Genomic DNA, 24352 nt, shown 5'->3' with positions numbered 1-24352 from the left:
TATGTCATTAACGTGCTTGTCCTTTGCCTTCTAATGCAAGTATGGAAGCACGTAGCTTTTGCTGAATCTAGAACGAATTTTATCAATTTCTGTTCCTTATTGTGTACGTGCCTCAGTGTGCGGCTACGCTGTCATAATGTCATGAGGATCTGCACGTAGCTATACAAGGGATGTGGCTGGACTTCTCCAACGCAGCGAGCGCACCTCGATTAAACGCGGCCGGGAATCCAGTTGGGGACCACTCTCTCCACCCCTACTGTGCCCATTAATGCATGACAGACCTTAACCAGCAGCACACGTAAACAACGGTAAGATTTTTTTCTTTAAAACAGTGTATTTGTCTCTTTTAATGCTTGCACTACCATATGATATGCTCGTTTATGTAAACAAAAAAAGAAGAAGAAATGTAACGTTTTCTGTGCTGTCATGAGGTTAAATTAATTGGCTGTAGCACCGCTAATAAGTTAACGTTATGAAGAAATAACGTTATTTCTATCAAGTTTAACTTTGAGGAACGAGGACAGCATTACTTATTAGATTATAATTAGATATAATAATTATTAGATGCGTGGTTTCAGTTTTGATGCAATGGGTGCGTTATATCAGTAAATTATCGTCTTAAGTAAATTCTAGAGAATATATGCTGTACGTTTGTCTTTATACATTTCAGATATTTTCTGAAATCTTATTCCGTTATTTGGTTATATAAATTCGAACACCACTGGTGAGCAATTGTTTCTTCTATATTCTTCTTGATTCCGTAAACATTGAAAGGCTTTTATTATGATCTCTTGTAACCAGAGTACGATTATATAATAACCTGTAGTTCAAAAGCCACTTATTGTAATATATTATAGGTATAACGTGTGTAGCACAATTCTTTCTGTGGTGTGGTAGTCCCGCATCTGAAACAGAATCATGGAGAGACGGCTTCCACATCTAGTCAATACGGCTAGTCAGTCTAGAATGGTGTCAGTTTTGCACACTGATTGATCGTTCAAAGATTGGAATCAATGCTATCACAATTTAAGTATTGTGAAAGGTTGTTGGGGGTGACTTTTATCAGGAAGGTGGCTTTTCTGAAGAGATTCAGAATGCAAAAAATGCTTCACCACAGAAATGCAGCATTACAGTGTATATGATGATTTATGTGAATGTGTAATGGTTATGCATGATGGAGTCATGCTGAAAGAAGAAGCAATGAGCTAGCTGAGGATAAAGGACTACTCTCTTGAAATTTTTCCATGGTTACATCATTAAAGCATAGCGGATGGGTTTTGCCCACCATTTCAGTGACCATAGTTGTCATCACAAAGGGAACAGTCAGAATTAGGGAGTACATGTCTAACCTGTGTGTTACCAAGGGCTCAGGACTACAATTTCATATGTTTGTTTCATATCTCAATTTGGTCTGGATCACAGGAACAGGAAGACACTTTTCATATAACCTGGTCCGCATTTTTTATTTACTGATGCAATAAAACAATACATTTAGTGTTAGAAGACCAAACAACAGACAGAAGAAAGATGAATTAACAGAAGTTTACACATATGACAAAATCCTATTAGGAAAGTAACTCCCCAAGGACACAAAAAAGTCAACAGATGTATTATGTTGTTACAATTGTTAATAGTACAGTGACAGCAAGAAGCATGAGAACCGACATTGCATAACTGCCACCATTAAATACAGTGTGAAGCTGGGAATATGGGCTGGCTGGACTAATCAACAATATACGTCAATTAAGCCTAACATACTGTTCTGCTACAGTGATTAAGCATGGGCATTTAAATCTACTGCATGGCTACCTTTCAGCTGGTGGGAAAAAGTGACTAAAGTAACTAAAATATATATTTTAAAAATCTATTTCAGAATTAGACTATACATCTGTTACTAACCTCTCATGATAACTTCCAAAAATCACACAATTTCAGGTCCAAATGACTCAGTCATGTCTCACAATTAATTTTCTGCTCATTTCAAAACGTTAATTTTGCTGGTGTTTTTACACGCAATCTTCGCCATTCTAAATGTTACAGGTGATCTATGCAAACAAATACACAGCGTACAGCAACATGTATGGACTGACATAGAACTGCCTAAGCCGCATATATCGGTGAACCACTAACAGACGTCATTCGGATCGTGACAGATTAGACAGGGAGACAAAACGAATCCAGACGCAACACATTTTTATGCACTCTACCATCACACAGAGAACAGGAAAGAAAATACAGAAAAAAATAAATGTTGAATCTTTCATTAAAGTACTTTTAAAAATGCCTCATATATTGCATGATCTGCTGGGAATATTTTTTGTTTTTTTTTTTGTTTTGTTTTTTTAAGAAAATATATAATTGTGCGATCGATGCTACAATACACCACTGGCAAAAGCACTGGTACTGTGGAGACAGAAAAGAAGATGGCTATTTTTCAAACCACTGACCGCGTGTGTCACTGGTGAGCGCGGGCCTTTGGCCCACATTGGGTCTGAATCACAATAAGACAGCTGGTACACTTGTCCTTCCCAGTGCTCAAGGTTAAGGCTACCTCAAGGCTGCTGCTGTGTTAATATATGTTCTGCCAAATGGGAAATCCGTTAAGATCTACATATATGGTGCAAGACGGTAACTAGACATAGAAAATATAAATAGAGGGAGCTTGGTTTGGGGTGGGGGGTGGAGTAGCAGTGTCCGGTACTGAACACCAGGCTGGCGTTCAGTTCAGTTAACTTGGTCCAGAGCACGCAGGAGCTCCTCTCCCTGCAGCAGGTGTTGGCGGCCCAGGACCGGGGCGTTGACCTCACAGTCGTAGCGTGTGAGCTGGGGAAGACCACTGCCCTCGAAAGACGTCCCGAGCAGGCGGCAGGCCAGATCTGAGTGGGAAAGACGGCACTTGTGCCGTAAGCAACAGACTACACACCGGCAGAGACTGAGTCCCATTATTTCGCATAATGTGTTTAGCATGTGAGAAAGGGTAAAATGGAGGAGAAACAGTTCTCCATTCGGTTATTGGAGACCCACCGGAAGGCAGGAGAAGGATGGTCTTGCTTGAAAGCAGCTCTGAGCCGCGAGCCTCCAGCACCTTGGCTTTCTTTCCCTGCTCGGCAGGGTCTGTCACTTCCTGGCGCAAAGCACCCTGGGAAAATAGCAGTCAGCCCAATCAATCACTTGGCCACTCAACACATCATTACTCTCCCCCAGCAGTAAATCTGTTGTGTAGAAATAATCGTACATACAACACATTAATATAAAATATGAAAAATTAAACACAAACCATCTCAACTAAAAGGGATAAAATATTGAATTCATATTTTATCTTTATTTAGACATTGTGAAAAAGAAAAAAGGGGAATACAGTGAATGATAAATATGGCTAACCAAAATTTATCAGCAGCAACAGTCTAGGGCCCTCTATTTATTCTCATAGTGGTTACAATCCACAACACTCTTTTCTGGTTTATGCAGTCGGGATATCTTTTTTTACACAACAATGGGGTGCGCAAAAAAACAACCCTAAACTTACCAGTCCAACAGCCTGGGACAAGATGGTGACGTCCTCCAACTTCCTCTTGCGCTGACGGTTCTGTATGGCCAGCCTCTGGGGACTGAGCTCCCTGTCCAGAGCGGACAGCCTGAAACGCAAGCGGCGGGGGAGAGAGTCACAGCGCTGCTGGGGCACGCTCATTTTCACAGCCATCTGTCGTTAAGTGCGCTGTGCGTTTAAGGAACTGAGATGACCGTATTTGGACGTCACTGCCGTTGAGGAAGGTGCTTAAGGTTAACTGATTTGGAAAACATCCAAGTAGCTGTATAACGGCTAATGTGAGAAATGTAAGCTTACGCACAGTAGATAATGGCGTCTGCGAAGTAGTTAACAGCGATTGCTTTTAGATGCTGAAACTCATCAAGTAATGTCTGTCTCAACTAAATGTACAGTGCAGTACCCTGTGTGTTAGTATGACAGTACCACTAAGCACTGATAAATATTACACGTTCCCTTAAAGTTGACTAACATTTTAAACACAAGGACAAAATTGGAAGGTGCTTCTGGGTGCTTGGGTAGAGGATTCACAAGCACGCGGGGGGGACACACACTGAGCTTTCGGGGCGGTGCCAGGGCCTCACCTCTTGGCGAGCGGGGTGGCGCAGCGCGGGGCGTCCGACTCCTCCGAGGGGGCGGGGGAGGAGGTCTGGCTGAAGGGGGAGCTGGGAGAGCTGCAGGCCTCGTGCAGGTGCTGCGTGGGGGGGGCGGAGCCGGGCTTGGCCAGGATGAGGGTCAGGGGCTCCGCGGGGGACAGAGAGCGCAGCTGGAAGTCATCGTCCATGGGGATGTAGGGGGCCAACATCTCCAGGTCCAGGTCCTCCATGGCCTGGGGAAGATCAGGGCAGGGGGGGACAGTGTCAGCCATCCTGCCTTCACTCACACAGGACAGCCTACCAGTTACTGCACAACGCCTGGGTTCTGCCATGCGGTCTGTCACAAAGACAAACCAATCCACTGCAGCTTGTCATAAGAACGTATGGTGACGAAATCAGGTCATTTGGCCCATCTAGTCCCACAATTCTGCTTACTAGCCAGAGTGTATCCAGCACTGGCCTTGAACACTCCCAAGATGGTAGAAGCAGTATTGACATAACTAGTGTTTTCACTGTAATACAAAGCATCAGGGCTACCTGTGTGGTGAAAGGGGTCTTGGGCTCTGTGTCGATGGCAAACAGTTTCTCCACCAGGTCCAGTTTGAACTCGCTGCCGAGGTCAGAGTCGACGCGAAAGCAGAAGTCCATCGGGCTGCCGGGCTGGGGAGAGAGAAGAAGGCTCGTCACTTCCGCTCCAGTGCTGTTCAACAGGACACAGTCAGTGCACGGCAACCAGGGCCTGCTCTTCTGTCCTGACGAGCTCCGCACATCTCATACACATGCAAACGGTAAACCTTGTGTCTGAACCATTTCAAATATGTTAAAAACTTATGAAGTTAACCATTTAGCTGAATCATGCTAGTCTTGATCATGACTTCTCCTGTTGTGAAGTATATTAATCATGTCTTAACACCTGCATCTAGAAAGACTTAAAAGATGGGAGTTTCAGCATTCAAGTGAATTATGTGGTTTTGCTATTTCATACTATTTCTGACTAGCCTACTGACATGGAAAAAGTCTGATTATGGTTGCACCAGCTAGCTGTATGAAGCTTGTGTGTAGAACCAGGATACTAAAGCATACTGAGAATTTAGAAACAAAAACTCTTAACGTGCTATAAGACTCTCTGTAAGTAGGCGCCACATAAACCTGCTCAAGCTAGTGCAACTACCCCATTATCTTAAAAAAGACTCTAGCGCATGGGGTATTATTTATTACCATCATGTCTAATGGCTAATGGCATTAATGGCAATGTGTGGGTTTGGCAGTGTTGGGCATGCTCACCTCTGGGGAACTGGGGCCAGTGCTGGGGCCTGAGGGGGTGCCGGAGGCTTCCTGGGAACAGGGTGCGGGGAAGGGGAAGCTCTCGGAGCCGGGTTCCAGCTTGGCGACCAGGGACTGGGCCGGCTCGCTGGGGGGCAGAGGGGACAGAGGCAGCTTTTCGCTGCTGGAGGGCAGCATCACGTCATTGTAGAGGGGGACCTCCTTCACCAGCAGGATCTCAGAGTCTGCAGGGCGGAGCGAAGGGAGGAGTCAAAATGAGGGCGGAGCTCCAGGGCTTCAAACCAACCATCACACGACAGCCAAGGACAGCTAGCTACCACAAACATTTCTCTTCAAAATGGACAGCCTTCATCTTTCTCAGAGGCGCATGCCCGCTATTTTTCTTCAAATATCTGGCATGTTAAACTCAAATTTCAACTTACTTTAACCATCTGGAGGGGAGTTTAAAAATGCAGCAGCACAATCTTGAAAATCAGTGATGGCCCATAAGCAGAATGAATCAGTAAAATGATGTGGGTTTTGAACTGTATGTCTCAGCAGAGTTACGACTGAGGGATCTGCCTGCCCTACAGAGCTCTTCATGCAGGCGGGAGCTCAGACCTGGGCTGCTGAAGTCCAGGGAGATGATGGTGTCTCCGGCAGCGGGAGCCAGCAGGGTGAGCGCCTCGGGCTTCTCCTTCAGCTCGTTGTACAGGCTCCCCATGGCCTTTTCCTCCGCCACCTTGGTGAAGTGCTTGCCCATGTCAGCCGCAGGGTTCTCCTCGTCCTCCTCCTCCTCCTCCACGGGCTGGGCCTTCTTCTCCGTCTGCTCCAGAGACAGGACCAGGTCCTCCTGCACCACGCCGCTGCAGAGACAGGCTGACGTCACACACACGGAACTCTCACAGACCTGCGTGTCGTCAACACCAGCCGTTCCCTGGTCGGTGGACCACCGTGGGTCTGTTAGCACCCCCTGGTGGCGTGTAGGCAAAGTAGCTACTTTAAGAAAATGGTATTTGTAATATGTAACAGGCACATGACCTACACCATGTCCCAGTGCACCTCATGCATACACAGTCAATGCTCCCGGAGGCCTGGGCCCGTACCTGAGCACGTAGTTGACGCACACGATGCACTGGGGCTGCGAGTTCTTGTTGTTGTAGATTACGGTGGCCTGGGTCTCCACCCACACAAAGCCTCCCCGCTTGGCCAGCATGCGGTACTGGCCTGTGGTGGCCTGGCCCTTGGCAAACACTGGAGGAGGAGGGGAGGAAAGCAGAACACAGATTAGCCGATTAGGATGTACTGAGCAGAGTGTCTGGCAGAATCCTAGCTGCAGGGCAGATTACTCTGATAGTATCGTAATGCACGCACATGCGGTGAGAGAATGTGTTTTAGAGTGGGGTGATACTCACGGTTGTGGTGAGTCTTGGTCAGGTGGTCTGAGTCCAGGGCATGGTAATACTCGTACACAGAGCGATTCAGGAGGTCCTCCGGCTCGTATCCCATCAGCTCTGTGATCCTGAGGGAGAGAGATAGAGAGAGGGCCTATCAGCACACAGTCGAAACGAAATTATCATCTTTCAACTTAGTTCTGTTGAAGACAGTCACCCCTAAAAGTCCTTCCTTTCAGTAAGCTCTTTCAGGTATTTGCCACCAGGTGGCAGTGTTGTATAACTTTCCCTTGGAGCAGTCACTGATATGACAGCCACACACCCATGGAAAGATTTTTAAAGGATGCAAAACATTCAACTTTAATAATACCAAATGTGCATTATGTCTAAGTTAAATTTAACTTGTGGTGTAGGGGAACTAAAAAAAAAATTCCATACCATGCAGAAGACAAACCACTGCGGTGCCTTGCAAACATCGCTTTCCGTATGTTATTAGTACTAAATTACATTGCATTACCTTATGCAGCAGTTTTCATCAAGACCTCTCAAAACTTTTATCAATGAAGAAATATGGCACCAGTACACATATAAAAGCAACTATAGCAGAAGTAATATGGAACAGCTATGGGGGGGGAACTGAAAATATATTGACCAAGTTTCAAAGTGTCTACAGAAGGGTGTTAACAGCTGAAATGTCTGCAGTCCAGACCCTGGAGTCACAGACCCCGGAGTCACAGACCCCTGGCTCTGGCGGTACTCGCCTCTCATCGCAGTAGGAGAACTTCATGTCCAGCGTGTGGCGGCTCAGGAAGGTCTTGCTGTCCAGCGGGAACTCGATGTTGGAGGGGTGCGGGATGGGCTCGCAGATCAGCACCAGGTACGGGACGGGGGGCTCCTTGTAGCCGCACTTGTTCTGGGGGTCTTCGTCCTGGTGCACGCGGATGTGTCCTGAGCACTGGAGCACCTGGGGAGAGGGCAGGAGAGAAGCCGGGGGGGGGGGGGGGGGGGTAACTAAGCAGCCATCTTGGGCACTCTGTCTACCTCACACTGCACACAGAGGGGGAGGCCTCTGTAATCACCTGTACATATAAAAGTGACTATCATGCTTTCATGCTAGCAGTGGGTACGGGTGTGCACTAATATTGGAGAGATTTCAGACCAGATCCTCAGTGGGGAAATCACGTGTGATGGTTTGGATGATTTCTGAGTTCTGGAAAAGGCTTGGATCGCACGCAAGTCAGCCACTCGTCATCAGTCCCAGGCTCTCTTACAAACACAACGCGCGGGGCTGTTTAACTGATGGGAAAGGAACCTGTCTGTGGCCGTCAGACCTTTCACCTGTGTTTAAAGTGCGTAATCACGTTATCTGGGATTGCAGGCCTTGGCCAGCAGTTCAGACAAACGGGGCCAGAGTGCACTGTAAACAGCTTGGGTCCAGGCCACACTGGTGAGCAAGCCTCCCTCTTCTGCAGGCACTAGCAGGGCTTGGGATTAGAACAGGGGCAGGGTGCTATATTGAGAGCTTTGTTTATGGAATCTCTGCCCAGTGACAGGATAACAGTAATCTGGCGCTACGCTAACTTCTCCCGCTAACCCCAGCCATTCACTGGTCCGGCCCACAAGCCGCTTACGGAGCCGCGCTGACATCCAGGACGCGGTGGCTTAAGAGCGCTTCCTGACACGGCCGCACCGTAAGAGCTCAAGAGGGCTTACCTTCCACGTGGCTGACTTGATGTTGACGGTGCGCCCCCTGTTGGTGAGCGTGCACTTCATGCGCAGGAAGAAGCTTCGCTCCGTGCTCGGCTCCTTGGCCTTCTTGGAGGACCCTGGGAAAGGAACCGGAGCGCTCGATAAGGCCTCAACCGCGATAATCACATTAACGCCAACTGCGCGGATTCAGTCAGCGGTGGAGGTCGTTACAGAAATCAGGCCACCGTCTCAAAACGCATTGCTTCAAACAAATGAGCATGTAAGCTATGCAGAACTCAAAGGATTCAGCTTGATCAGCAAGGGTCAGCAATGAGCGTGTGTGTGTAAAAACCTGAGCCACAGCACTGCCCTGGCCAGAGGAGGATGCACAGGATGGGTCTGCTGTGACGCCAGTGACCGAAGGCTAGAGGAGCCAACGCTGGCATGCTCTGCTGCTGTGGGGACACGGAGCGCGCTCCTCAGTTCTGCTGCTTTACTGTGTAAAGGCCATACGGGGGGATTCTGGGATTAGTGGCCTATTCTGAAGGAGTCTGTGTCTCTGAGAGCTTCCTTGTAGTAATGAATCTGAAAGATATCCCTGTATCCGTGTGTGTGCGCGTGCGTGCGCATGCGTATGCATCTGTGTGTGTACTTGTCTGTGTGCACGCGTGTCTGAGTGCATCTGTATGCGCATGTGTGTGTGCGTGTGCGTGTGTGTGCGTGTACAGTTATTTCACCTGTTCTGTGTACGAGCATCTCCCTCATCTCCTCGTGGTCGCAGGGGTGAGTGAAGTCAAAGACGCTGTGTCCCGTCAGGTCGAACTGCCACGCAGGAGGAAAGACGTTTTAGAGAAACAACCCAAACCCCTGCTGAACACAGTCTCACCCTCTGCAGCCCGCATACATGCACACACACACACACACACACCACACACGCAAACCCGAGCAGGGAACTCACCTGGGCCAGCCCCAGGCATTTGCTGACGTTCTCTGAGAGATAGATCATGTCCCCATCCTCAGACAGCACCATGAGGAACCCATCCAGGGCCTTCAGGTAGAAGCTGTTGAGCTGGGAGTCCAGGTCAGACTCCACCACCGCATCATCTGGGGGAGGGAGGAAGGAGACTCGGGACATGAACAGCATGCTTCACCGGCCTGGACAACACCGCGTAGCCGAGGGAAAAAACCCACAGCTCTAATCACTGACAAAAGAGCAGCTCACTTGAGCTCTCGCTCCTAACGAGCACATTCTTGTTACGAGCGTGCTTTCTGCTGCTGATTTAGCATAATTATTTAGCCTCGGGCTCTGTTTTCCTGCCTGGGTCAACAGTTTGAGAGCAGGAGGATAACATGCAGGGCCGCGAGCGCTCATCACTCGAGCTACAGCACTAAGACGGCGTTCGTTATCGCCCCCTGGAGAAGCCCAGTAGGAAATGTGTGCATGCAGGCTAAATAAGGCTAAATGAAGCAGAGTGAAGAAGAGGCTGGATTTGTGGAGCTCAGGTTTACGATGCGTACAGTACCTGGCTTCCTCCGCTGCTGCAGCGGTGCTGTATTTCTGTTACTTATGACCCCGCGAGCAGGAGGATGAGGTCTCGCCTGCCATCATGCGCCAGACACGGACAGCGCCGGGGTTCGAGTGATCGACACGCCCCAGGCTGCTGTGGGCGGGGCCTGTGCCCACCGCCCTCCCTGCTCCCCCCTCCCCCCTGACCCGACCCCGCCCTCCCGCAGGACACTGACCGGCGCTCAGCAGCTTCCTCATGCGCAGGTAGCTGATGGCCAGCCTCATGACCGAGGCCTTGTCCAGGTTGGAGCTCACGTTGTGGGGCATGGGCAGCTGGTGCGCCAGCTCGTAGAACACCTCCGACTCCTTGCCCCTCCGGCTTCGCGCGGCATCTCTCGACTTCTCTTTCCTGCGCTCCGAGCTCACCCTGGAGGAGGAACGGCGAGGGCCTCGTTAGCATCTACAGCATCCACGCCCACGCTCGAAGCCCTGGGCGCCATTCTCGAGAAGCGCACCATGCAGCCACCGACTGCACTAGAGAATGCTGCGGCACTGGGGTCTTTAAGGACGCTACTCGGCGTTTCGTGGGACGCTGCTCATTTACATGAATGTCTTACGCTCAAGCTTATTGGCTGAGAACCAAAGGAAGCGGAGTAAGCCCCCCCCTTCCCTTACTGTGATTGGACGGAGGGGTCATGGTCATATGACATGCACTGGATTCTATGTTCTGGATCTTGGAGTACAGCCAGAGCAGATCAGCACGCGCTCAGACACTTACTGCCTCAGCTTCTTTCCTTTACAGCACTGAGCAGAGAAGCATGGTCAGGCAGAGGGATGTTTCATTAATATAGGCAACTACAGGCTGTAGGTCTAAGCTCTGAAGAGCATTCATTATGATGACATCCGTCCTCAATTAAAATCCATCTCACAATTAAATATGGGACCGACAAGCTGCATTAAAGCAATTATCCAGCCAATACGCTTAATGCCTTCCATCACATTTCATTAAAGAACTTGGGCCAAGCAGTAGTGCTTTTCTCAAATTACAGTACAGAACAGTCTGTGGAGTTTCCTTCTGCTGAAGAGAGAGAGAGAGGGGCTGGCACACAAATACACACCAATTTCCTGTTTTTGGAAAAAAACACTGAAGCTGTAGAGCAGCCTCACTTCCTGCTTCCTGTCTGGTAATCTTCCCCTCATCACCTCTCATTTCCTCCTCCTGGTGCTCCACCCCCTTTACACACTGCAGTGTGCCTGCCTGACTGAAGCTCTTTCCAAATTGGCTAACACACCCTTGGGACAGCTGGGAATTCCCAGGATTGACAGAAGACATTTGATTCATCCTGTCCTGAGTTACTATCTAACCTATGTTGCAATGATAGCAGGCGCTTTGCAAATATATATTGGCATATCCAAATGTGAACCTTCAAATTCATACCAGACATGTAATGTCAAAGCACCACAGCTGGTGAGATGTGACTTAAATATGAATTTGAAATAAAATTTTCATACCAATATAGACTGCAGTCCATAAGTATTTCAACAGTAATACTTTCTTTTTTTACTTTGTACTCCAACAGATTGGATTTGAAATGAAATGATGAATATGAGGTTAAAGTGAACCTGCTCATGATCCCAGGCACCCAGCCTCATCAGTGAAACATGGTGGAGGTAGTGTTGTGGCTGGAGCATGTATGGCTGCCACTAAACCCGGCTCACTTGCCTTTATTGAAGATGTGACTATGATTCATTCTTAAGCGTATAGGACCATCTACTCAGACCCAGCCAAATGGCTGAAGACTCATTAGAGGGCACTTCACATTCTGGCAGCACAGTGTACACAGAAAGCAGACATACAGCATTAGCTCTCATGTGTACATTAGCTCTTAGGTGCACAGTCTGTGCCATCGGTGCCTGGTGGGTGCAAACCCTCCAGACCACAGTAGCGGGCTGTTACACCATCAAAACCGAAGGCAGATATTTTGGGTGGTGCAAGGGGCCGTAGCCAGAACATGAAACTGTCCTACTTTCACCTCATTAAATCTTGGCAGCAGTAACCAGGAACTATCAGCTGAAAGACTGGGGGAGGAGGGGGGGGGGGGTTCTCAAATTTCTCCAGAGGTTGCAGATGGCCTATTGATAAAACTCTTCAGACAATGGAAGTTTTTTTGGATAAATGTTGTCTTAAGCTGATTAAAGTACTCAGTACAGATCTGTCATATGGCCAACTAACTCAGATCCTTGAAGCATAAATTAAACAAATTTATTTCGGCCATTTTACAGCCAAAGGTTTAGGCAAATGTGCTTGCTGGCATCTGAGCACTGCGTCACAGCTACAATAAGCAAAGATTAGCCTAACCAATGCAACTGTGCAACTATCACAATGCCTCTAAACCAGTCCATTTTCATTTAATTTACTGCTGCACTACACACCTAATAGGAGGAGAAACACAACTGTTTCTATTAACAGAAACCATCTGCTGAGAATTTTAAGCTATTTCTTATCCAAGCTTAAAAGGAATGAAAAAATTTGGGGTGGGGGGGAATAGAAATGCAGTAAAAAAAAATTAATAAAAAAGATAAGGGAGGAGAAGATGACTTGCCATTTTTATAAAATTATTTTGACCTAGAAAAATCGGTGCATATATACGACATATCTGCAATGGCCTTTTCAATCCCCCTCCATGACAAAAAAACTGTATTTTCATATACAATAGAGTACCAGTAATACTTCAAAGAAATGCCATAGAGCCCAGATATAGATGTGTCAATAACTTTAATTTATGGTGATCCATTTTGTTTTGTGTGACTCGCTGCATTCTGCCAGCATGCATACAACTCTGACAGCCAACATTTACTTACCATTCAGAACCCATGTAGGCTGAAAACCTCCGTTTCAGTTTTTGGCAGCTCAAATTGCTCAATATTTTAGTTCCCTAGCTTCCTCCCAGTTGATCATTTTTCACTTGAATACAAAAGCAAACATGCATCACACACCTAGTTCTCCTTGTGCACTTCCTCTTGTCAAGGCCATCATAGCCTTTGCAATATGGTGCCACTTTGTGAGCGGTACTTCATCTCAAAATGTGCATCGTTCCCAGAAAAATTATTTCCCCTGTCAACGTTACATCACCAGCAGAATAATGAATAGCTGGGTGTCCTTCCTCTTGCTTGATGCATCTGCCACTGATCAACAGCTCCTCTCCCTCAGTAAACTAAGGAGAATGAATAGCCTGTTTCCACTGTAGAGCGGAATCTATTATCTTTTTTAGCCAGCCTACCGCCTCAGCCCATCAGTGTTACTGGTGTGGGCTTTGGAAACAGGCCATCAGCAAGCTGTGTAATTACCCAATAGGACAGTGGAAACTGTCAGGAGGATGGCTCATCATGCGTTTCATAAAGCCTACCTGCATTGGAAACAATGCTTGCTTCATATCACAAACACTCTGCTGCTGTGTTTTCGCATTTACATGGAAGCCATACGAAATTGAGTACGAAATTAAGCTAATGGTCCACTCCAACAAACCCCAGCTGATCATCTCCGTAACACAATTACGCTACATGCCATGTCCTGAGAAAATCACCAGAAGCACCGCCTAACTGACTGCACAGTCCCGACTGCACCACCAACTCAACCAATCAAAATTACACAGGTCTTCAAAAAAACAATAAGCCCATTAGGATACATTTATCAGGCCTCAACTCATCCAATCAAAATCTTACAAAGGTCTTCAAAAAAACAAAAAAGCCATTAGGATACATCCATAAGGCCTCATGATGAAACCAAAATGGATCCTTCCCTTATCCCTTCATCATTAAATTGGAATGAGCCAGGAAGAAAACAATGTGCCACAACTTCCTAATGTATTAGCAATTTATTGCCAACATTTCACATTACGAGTACAACACTAACAGGCATCACTGCTACTTAAATACAAGGAACATGGTACATTAACAAGAAAACCACATTTTACTAGCTTTATCACAGTCTTGATAGCACCAGAAGATTCTGGGAATGGAGTGCATGCTCAAAGTACAAGGCCACAAAGTGTTTATGGGCGCAATTCATTGCAAGTGCACCATTTCTACTGTTGATTTAAGCAGGGGCACTCAGTCACTAGTTCACTGAAAGCACCCAGCCTGCAACACGCACTGAGAGTCGTAAACCGGGAAGTCACTGAGCTGCATCTGGATGGTGTGAGATGGTGAGATGAGTGTCAGCAAGATATATGACCTGGACAACATGCAATAGGCCTAAATGATACCAAACATGTCGCGGCTGAGGATTAGAGCGCCAACAACGTTCCAGTGGCGGGCAGCTACTTCAACAAAACTTTCAATACCCTAGCTGTCCTCCGTGCGACTTCAAATGACTGACGAGCGACGTTTATTTATTTTGGAGGCAACTGTAGCACTGTTCAGATATTAAACCGCCCAAACGAACCTGCACATGCGCAGGTTAGCAATGCAGACGAGCTGCAGCGACACGTCCTACCCTTCACGAGGTTTCGAGGAAGCAAAACAATTAAGGATAATGACATGTTTATTTTCAGAAGAAAGTTCTGTTGGTAGCAACAGCCCTACTCGGATGCTTCACTTTGTCATGAAGTCGAAACAGAGGAGGCTAGAAGTGGAGTTTTCCACTCTGAGAAACAACCTTGCTGACCCAGATTTCAGACAGTAAATGTCAAGTCTGTTTGGCTGCGGATTTCAGCATGTGAGCTCTAATGTTTGAAGGTCACCTACAAGTAAAGAAAGAGCGTTATTCACCAGGGCATTAACTGACCTGCATGTGTCTCTGTGCGTCACTCAGGAGAAATCCATTTTGTTCCTGATCTACAGAGCACATCGCTGAGTTTAAATACGATCTCTCACAGACAGAAGGGTATGGATTACCACACTAAATTATATGATCTTCAGGTGGTTAAAACATGGCGGGCACATACTAAAATGATGCAACAGCTTACTGGAATAAATGGTAGGTTGTGTCCGAAGCTCACTCGCTACAATAACCGCCATAGTGAGTTCTGTACTGTACATAAATAAAGAGCTGGCAAGAAAGCTGTCTGAAATAACTGCAGCCACATCATGAAAGAACGACACATTTCAAAACTGCAGAGGCATGTCATCAATTTGCCATAGCCTATAAACATGCCTTTCAAAAACCGTAATGCCCATTCTGGGCTTCAGGAACCAACGGTAGCGCTAGGGAAACCTCCACTGAACAGGCATGGCGGACGGCTCTGACGCAGTGCAATGCAACAGCCTGTCTCGGCTTGCGTTTTTTCCCCCAAGTCTTGCACCAGTTAAAAGTAAAAAATTGGAAACGGATAAGCTTCAAGGCGCAATAATGTATACTTCCTCCCGTTTAGTATGTATGCAGTTTGTGTTCAGTCATAAGGAGGTCTGGCTGTTACCCTCCAGCGAATACAAATGCGACGGATGGTGCCGTCTTTCCCCCTCTCTGCCACAGCTGACTGTAGATCAGCTCTGAGACAACAGAACTACGCAACAAAAAAAAAAAAACCTATTAACCTCACTGGCCCATACTGGCCCATGGAACACCCAGCATGCATAGCGGCCGTGTTGCAGGACAGTTAATATAGCGTTTAATCCGCGTGCTCGCGCGGGTGGGAACCTGCGGATCGTAAAGTTTAATGGCGCACCGTTTTCAGGACTGTAAAAGTGCCTGAACGGGAGAGTGGTCTTATCGTCCCGGAGAGAGGCGTTCGGGACGGAGGACACGTCTCTGCCACCCCGCTGCGGCGTGAAGGGCGGGCAGTGTGCCAGGGAGCCCATGCCATCCACAGCTTTACCACACGTCAGCTGACTTGAGCGGGGCGGGCGAAAACATGCCACCGGAGGCATCTACTCCATTTGCTTTGTAGGTCAAACCTTTCCCCTGTCTGCCAGTCTGGGTGCCACATTCAAAAGAGGATTCACGGCAGATTATGTAACCGGCCTTGTAGTGCTTGCCAACAGAGACTCTGCCCAACGCCTCATAATGCCATAAATAGCCTACAGAAATTTTGTTTTTATTTTGCGTGAATATTTTGTACAGTATCATAGCATTTGCATGTTGCACATTAGGGTGTTATTATTTACCATCCAATTTTTGAATGATATTCATTTTATTTGTTTATTATTATTGATTTGATTAACTGATCCTTATTTTGGTGGAGGCCTACAGTAAATATCAGTTTAATTCTCTTGTCATTTGTACTGGAAAACCAAATACTGTGACACCATCAATATCGCTCAGCCCGAGCTGGTAGTTTGTATCTTCATAAATATAGTAAGTGGGGAGTTTCTTGAATTTGACATTTTCAAAATATGAACAACGATCAAATCAATAGGAGGTCATATGAAATAACTTCAACTATCAACAAGCTGTTCATGTTTATTTCATGTAGATAATTAGGCGAAGACATTACTGCAAATTCACAATATCTAAGATCTCTTCACAGCACAGTAAATGATTAATCAGTGCAGTTAAAGCTCTTTGCATAATTGAAACTGAAACAAATGCAAAGCACTTCCAGCGCAAATGAAGCCAGATTATTTAATATGCAAATGAAATGTAACAGTGTGTACAAGCGTAATATCAACAGCAAAAACTTAATTAACAAACACTTTAACACATAAATAAACCCTTCTCAATGAGAACACAATCACACCAATGTGTTCCTTAGAGCCCGTGAACCTGACGATGAATGTCCACAGCTTTTGTAAACTTGTACATAAATGGTTGACTTGAGACAAGCATCATTGCAGCTTTTTTAAAAACTGCATTTTTTTCTAAAAAATTTTTTAATACAGCGCAAGTTAACACCCTTGAAACAAAAACCCTTGTATGAAAGTATGAAATAAAAAACATTTCTGCTGCAAGTCAAAATATCTTGCATGCAACGAAAAATGTCAGGCAAACAGGAAGAGACACATACAGCCACAATTTTAACACCATTCCAAAATGCTGTGATCATGTCTTCAACGGCCATAAATTCTGTAGTGGACCATTTAATCACATGATGGTTCAGAAGGTGGCCAAATCGAGAGCCCGGGCACCCAGGGCTACCATATTTCTATCCAGAACTACCAATCTAATGCATCAAATCCCAGCAGACTACCAGTAAATGCTATCAGCCCTAGATGAAAACGCGTTGACAAGAAATATATGGACTGGTTAAGATTACAAATAATTTCTGTTGGGTGACCTTCAGTTGGTTCTTCCTTGATTAAACATTTAGGCGGAAGTTCCAAACTGCACAAAGACACAGATAAATATTTTTACAAGACAGTGAGAACTGAAATTTCAGAAGGTCCCCTTTTTAACCAGCATTATCTCAGATGGCAATCGAGACGGCGACTAATCTTTCATCTTTCTTGGAAGACATTATTATTGTTCGCATTCAGGCATGATAATCCATGTTAAAGAATGCCTCACCACATTAAAAAACATTGTAAGTGAGCCATTCACCTAGAATACTGGAAATATCTTGGCTAATCCAGATCATCTTGCACAGAGCAATTTACAATACATGAGAAACATAAATGCATTCACTTGATTAATATTAACAATAGTGCTAGACCTGGAAGACAACATTCCTAGACTGGAAAGGATAGGTGCAACATAACAAAAGCTCAACTGTAAGTTTACTATGCTAGCCAAAGAACAAAGTAAAATTATAAATACACACAGATTACATAACACAATGACAGCTAGCTAGTTTGCGAGGAGGACAGGCATATAGTGACAATGCATATATTATCAGCACATCTGTGATTTTGTAACTGTGTATAATAGCACCACACTGAGGGAGTAAGCCAAATAATTGAAAATGTCCTCACACATTATTTCTGCCAATTTTTCATGTCCTCGTGAAATCGTGAATCATGTCCTGCCAATCGTGAATCCTGTAAGGACGCAAGATAGATTTTCCATCCAATCAGATCATATTCCCAAAAGTACAGTTAAACGCAAAAGAATGAAAAGGGCTGTAATTCCCACACGGATCACCCAATTGTTTCATTTCAAATCCAATGTGCTGGAGTGCAGAGCCAACACAACAAAAATTGTGACACTGCCCAAATACATTTATATTTAACTATCTTCCCAGAGACATGTTCTTAACTGATTACATTTACAGTTTTAGAAAACTATAAACCGCAGTCCATTTAATTTGTTTATTGCCCACGTAAAATAAATGATACAGGATGTAGAAACTTTCTAACATAATTTTCTATACAAATGGTACACATGTACAATGTTTATTCCAAATACACAAGTATAAAACTGCGTCACCAAACGTGGCTGCTGGGTAGCCCAGCGGACTACCGCATGGATTTACGGTTTGTCCGTCGCCAATTACTCCTAACCGTTTTCTCCATGGTGTTCTCACGACTCTGTTTCACCAAGTGCAATGTGAAAATAAGGCAACCAGACTTCAGGTCACGCAGTGTCCTGTCATTAACAACCTAGTCACCAAAACAACAGTAGCCTAAACCAGTTCCCTAGCTGCATTATTAAATGCCAGTGACCGGCCTATATTAACATCCTAGGGTCTTCTGTCACTAGATATTTGTGTGACAAAACGTTTGGCATTACGTAATATGACGGCCAGTATTATGTAATATTTGCCAGGCTACACACTGTACCTAGAAATGCACTTTGAGTGGATTACTGTTGCAAACTCTGTTGTTTACAACCTTGTGTTATAGTTATGATCATAAACAAATGGCAGGGCTCTAACCTCACATTTTTTCCAAGGAGCGCATGTGTGCCTAAGTTGAAAAATTTTGGAGCACACTACTGCATCCCAATTAGTAGATGTGTGCCACTGCTAACTGGAAAAAGAGCACATCTACTTTCAAGAGCAAATGCTACTAAAAATGGAAGCACTGTAGAGCCCTGAATGGGCTGGCAATTTTTTAAAAACTATATTTAATTTAATATTTAAAGTATTACAGTACGTCAGTCGGTAGTTGAATTAAACAGTTCAAGTTTCATTCAAAATAGAAAAATATACTGCTCCATGCAGGAAACTTCATGCTATCAAAAACAGCTATTGTCACAAAAACACAGAACAGTCTTAATTTACAACCATTTCTTCACATAAGTGCTGCACCAAGACACAGCTCTCTACCCTAAACAGAGATATACAGCTACCTGCCAATTCTGTTACTGCTTCCCTTGATTTAGCCTCTGGTGCCACATGTTGTGGCAGGAACTCTCACTGAAGTCAAGTAATCTGTGACTAAGAAGTTAGATATGAAGACATGAACAACAAAATTCAGAATCAAATGTACACTGAACATGCACAAAAAAATATTGAGCCCATTTACGCATATGCATGATTAAAATTAAATAACACTTCAAGATTAACACCAAAAAGACCAACTTGTTTTTCCTATGGTGTGCGGTGTAGGCTAGAGCAGTGGTTCTCAAACTTGGTCCTAGGGGACCCCTGTGTATTCTGCTTTTTGTGCTGACCACAATAGCAAACCCGGAATCTTGACATGCTGTTAATTTTTCTTAATTAGGTGCTGTTAAGACGGATTATTTACCCTCTTAATCCACATTATGACAGAAATTGTTCTGCCATTAAGAATCCCATGATCACACTGCACTTATTGTGCTATACTGCAAACAATTGCATGAAGAAGTCAAATTTCTTAATCAACCAAATTAAAGACTGCAGTGCTTCAATAGCCTCTGAATTAGGTTGCTGAACACATGCAAGTTCTTTCATTTTTTTCCTTAAATGCATAAACACAATGCAGGTTTCACTTGTCATTGGCTTTGTCTTTTAATTCTTAATTTTCTACAAAATGGTTTGTTTTAGTGGGCATAAGTCCACAGTTAGCAGCCTACCAGTTCACCTCAGTCTTTAATTTGATGAGTTAAAATTTTTTACATCTAGTTTACAATATAGCATAACGTGAATGTAGACTTTTATTCTTCATGACATGCATAGCTATTTCTGACATAATGCGTCTAAATAGGGTAAATAATCTCTCTAAACATTACAGGAGTACTTCATAAAATATTACAGCTTGTTAAAATTATGGGACTGCAATTATGGTTGGCATGAAAGCCAGCATACACAGGGGGACCGAGTTTGTGAAACCATTGGGCTTGAGTACAAAGGTGATACTCAAGCCTGCAAAGCTAAATTAAAAACACTGTCTGGCAACCTCCTGAGCTCGGTACGTAGTGTGGGGGAGAATCAGCTCTATTACAGATGGACCAAAGGACAGCTTTCAACAAACTTAAATTTTAAAGAGCAATCACTACCAAAGCAATACAGTGCCTCTCCCTAAAACAGACTGCCCATTTAATTGAGCGGAAGACACTGAAAGATATTGGATTAAAAAATCAGAACCAGGAAAAGGCTTCATGTCACAGACATGATCACCAACTTTACAAATAAACTTAAAACTTTTGACCATTTTTCAGTCCTGTTCTAAGTTTTGACCATTCCCTAAACCCATAGCCTCCATGAATGGAAGTCTCTCCGTATGTCAATTATCCTGCTCTACACATAGATCTGGAATACAATCACAAAGGGAAGGCAACGAATCACACCGGCCAGCGAGTATTCCTGACAGTCGGCAAGGAGCGCGTACTGACGAAGGCTGGGAATAACACAGGGCACTCTCTAAAATACACCAGAAACAAAAGGCTAGAGTCCCACCACATCACACACAGCAGGACACTACCACAAGTTAATGTCCTTACAGAAATTCATCAAGCCAAGATCCTGTGCAGATGGACCCGACTATTGAATCAAATCTCTTTGCTACCACTGTACCTCAGTTAAGCCAATTTTCCTCCAACACATTCAAAAATTCTGTCAGAATTATGTAGCACAGGTATATTACCCAGTAGACTTAAATAGAAACGCAGGCCTTTAATTGTGGGACGCAAGGTCAATGCTCCTAATTAATAATTTATTAACATGGCAATTCTTTTAAAATATTCTGCTGTCGAGACAGGCAACAGGTACGTTTTTACTATCATCTAAATTCAACGAAATTAGGGAATAGCAAAATAGCACATACATTTGCCAGATTTCAAATGTGATTGTCAGTGAATGCATATCATACCAACCAGCTCGTTTAAACCAGCAAGACAAAGAAACATCCTTGTTGGGGTACAAGAACGCGTAGACAAGTCGAAGGTTTGAACCCTAGGAGGTGAGACACTGAAATATTTCCTTTTAACTTCAACTCAATTTTCCTGAGCAAATATGCCACTATAAAATTGACAATGCCGCAACTGTACGCTGTGTAAATGGTCTGCAAAGAAGAATAACGAGGCTTTGAAGTACACATAAATTATTTAAGCGTGTGCAGATTTGTGTTGGCTAAAATAGGCAGACGCAACCTAGCAAGTTAAATGACTTTAAACATGCTTCTTAAAATAGCAAAAAGTTAAAACTTTTTTTTCCCCTCTGAATTTGAGATTTCACTGAATCGCAGTAATTACCCTTATCCAGCCGCTTCAACGACACCACGTTGTCAGCTTTATATAAATTCATTCAACCGCTGTGTGATGCAAACGACTGAGGATCAAGGAATAAAGTGCGGATTGGAAATGCAAAACATGCGGATAAAGATAGATAACGTGTTCATTTAGCCTGTTAGTTAATAAGTCAGGCAGGAAAACCCTAAATAGCTCACAACAAACGTTAACACAGCTAACATAGTTGGAGTTACACTAAGTAGCAGTTGGATGACTTACGTGTAGCTTAAAGAGCTTGCTCACATTAAAGTTACCTGGTTTTCAGTTTAAACTACCTCTATTAGACACATGTTTACTTCATTTGTTAATTTGCTTCTCTGTTGTATAGCTAGTTAGCCATCATGCAAACCAGAAAAGCAAACTTCTGCAGCTATTTTAACTAACGTTTGTTAGGTAGGTAACGTTAACGTCAGGGAGCCACGTTTATATTCCCAGTGACACCCTACATTAAAAAATCACAAGACATAATGCAAAATTGCGAATCAGAAAAAATAACGTTTAAAAATGCAAACGTTCGTGAACTAGAATCACCACAAACAAGTCGCCCGATTCCAGAAAGCTAGCTAGCTAGTGTCCGTGACAAAATGGCGACGTGGACGGTGTCTGAGTAATCCAGGACGGCTGGCCAACTAGCACTGCCAAACGTATAGCTAGCTTCCCATTTTATACTCGCTGACAAGATAACTCAATCCAACTATAAAACATATTTAGCAAAGAAAACGTGCATCAATACACTTAATCAAAAAAATAAACGTGGTTAGCTACCTAACCCGCAAGAGAACAAAACAAGCTAAACACAAGCTACCCATCTCCCCCCAAAGCAGAACATGTACCTTTTCTTTTCAGTGACAACCCCTGTGTCCATTCTGGGATGAAAATCTCTTTTTGCTACAATGCTAGCAAGGTGCCAGCTAGATATTCCCGAAACAACGCTGTTAGCGACCAAGTTGCAGGTCCGTGTGTGAAGACGTATTTAGCAACAAGCTAGCAATGTAGTTGTTTAACGGGCTAAATCCAAAGAAACTCCAAGAAAATCGCAAATTCCCTTTTATTTAAAAACTTTGTTGCTTTTCGTAGTGTTAAGAGGTTAACCCTCTGATGCTCTGAATGTCAAAGCATCCGTCGGACGCCTTCTTTGAGTCAAATTTTTCTGCCAAAGTTTGAGAAGCTCCACTGCTTCAGAGTTGCCTCTCGCAAGCCGCACTACTGTGTACTGTAGTCTACTGCCCCCGTTCCCAGTCTTTCAGGGAGCGAGCAATCACATGCCACACAGACCACATGGACGCGCACGTTCTGATGAAATATTTCCTGTAAGAAGCCTGTGCTCTGCTAAGCAAAAGAACTTGCGCGACTTTTACTTGTTTGTAATATACTCATTCTTCCATTAGTTCACTTTCATTTTTAATGTTTATTGTTTTTAAATTGACATTTATATTTAGACATAATGTTTTCCTCATATCACTAATGTATTGCAGTCTGCAACTGCTTTAATCGTGCAGGCTGGTGGAGAGCCAGCTCATATATGGTTGAAGTATACAAGAGTTTCTGACGCTGTGGCTGCAGTCCAAGGGCACTGTCCTCGGATGAGTGCTGCTTCTTAGGGGAATTTGGTCAATTTGATCGCTTTGTTTCTAAGCAACAACAATCCGCCTTCTGTGCACAACCTTCCTCTCTCATTTACTTAAATGTGGTATATGATATGATCCTGAATCATATTCTGTTGACTTACATAAAGATTTGTATAAAGATTTTTCACATTTGTTGCACCCACTACAGAGTTGCACTTGAACGATTACACTTGATTTAAAAAAAATCCCTGGACAGACTGATGAATAACTGCTCAAGATGAGCTCAGATTACTGAGCTGTCTGTGGCAGTCCGAACTGGCAAGGGAGGAACCAAGGTTTTGAATCTCTGCTGATTCTTTTTCCTATGAGAAACGTGTGAGTCGTGCAAGAATTCCATCATGCTCTGAGCAAGGATGGAAAAAAATGTGAAATTCCACAAACATTTAATCATCTATCCTGGAAAGTTCCTCAACAGGCTATATGTACACTTGACTGCATCAACTACAGACATTTATCCCTGTCACCAAAAATTAGTGGCCTTCGAGCCAACATAAAAATTGGATTATTCACTGGCTGGTAGGTTGGGTGCTGTTCCCAGAACTGGCTGGCAGAATTGCGCAATGTGAAAATGTTAGCATTGCCACTCAGAGCACAATGCTGAAAGCTATTACAATACATCCTGATTTCATTGACATTTGGCAGACTTACAGGAGGAGGGACGAAAACCATCCATCCATCATCTGGTCCACTTATCCTGGACAGGGTCACAGGGGGTGCTGGATCCCAGCCTGCATTGGGCAAAAGGCAGGAATACACCCGCCAATCTATCACAGGGAACACACACCATTCACTCACTCATACCTATGGGCAATTAGCCTACCTGCATGTGGGAGGAAACCAGAGGAAGTACCCACACAGATACGAGGGACAACATGCAAACTCCACACACAAAAATGCCCCAGGCTGTATTCGAACCCAAGACCATCTTGTTGTGAGGGAACAGTGCTAACCACTCTCGGGAACAAAAACCAGCTCCCTTCATATCAATTTTTCACTGAACTGGCAAAGCATCGTGCTCTCACAGCAATCTGTTCATTTGAAGTAAATGTTTGCATTCAATTCATACCAGTAGCAGATCAGACTTCATGATGTGGTAATACAGTCAGGATGTGGTGAAGTGACTGTTGCTGCCCATCCCAATTGACTGGACTTGGCAGGCTGTCAACCAAGGATCTGTAGTTCAGTTTAGCAGCCACATGTTGTATGG

The 24352-nt window shown here is 44.5% G+C and overlaps 1 protein-coding gene and 1 long non-coding RNA gene across 2 annotated transcripts; both read right to left on the bottom strand.

The window, feature by feature from the left end:
• Window positions 1–1436: 1436 nt before the first annotated feature.
• Window positions 1437–22751, bottom strand: hif1aa (hypoxia inducible factor 1 subunit alpha a). Its single transcript, XM_035420777.1, has 15 exons — window positions 22351–22751; window positions 10230–10420; window positions 9445–9590; window positions 9224–9308; window positions 8511–8623; window positions 7559–7761; window positions 6819–6925; window positions 6510–6657; window positions 6025–6269; window positions 5425–5648; window positions 4678–4800; window positions 4129–4373; window positions 3527–3635; window positions 3025–3139; window positions 1437–2876 (listed from the first exon to the last, which is right to left on the bottom strand). Exons 1-15 carry the CDS (start codon window positions 22380–22382, stop codon window positions 2725–2727), a joined length of 2238 nt encoding a protein of 745 aa, XP_035276668.1. The 5' UTR covers window positions 22383–22751; the 3' UTR covers window positions 1437–2724.
• On the bottom strand, window positions 16378–22304 carry LOC118229098. The gene is made up of 2 exons (XR_004765607.1): window positions 19160–22304; window positions 16378–17907 (listed from the first exon to the last, which is right to left on the bottom strand). It is a non-coding gene; the product is annotated as an uncharacterized LOC118229098 (long non-coding RNA).
• Window positions 22752–24352: the final 1601 nt, after the last annotated feature.

The sequence above is a fragment of the Anguilla anguilla genome, chromosome 1 (genome assembly GCF_013347855.1).
Source record: "Anguilla anguilla isolate fAngAng1 chromosome 1, fAngAng1.pri, whole genome shotgun sequence".
Classification (NCBI taxonomy): Eukaryota; Metazoa; Chordata; class Actinopteri; order Anguilliformes; family Anguillidae; genus Anguilla; species Anguilla anguilla.
Note: the sequence above shows the minus strand (reverse complement) of the source record. Positions and strands in the feature narration are given on the sequence as shown.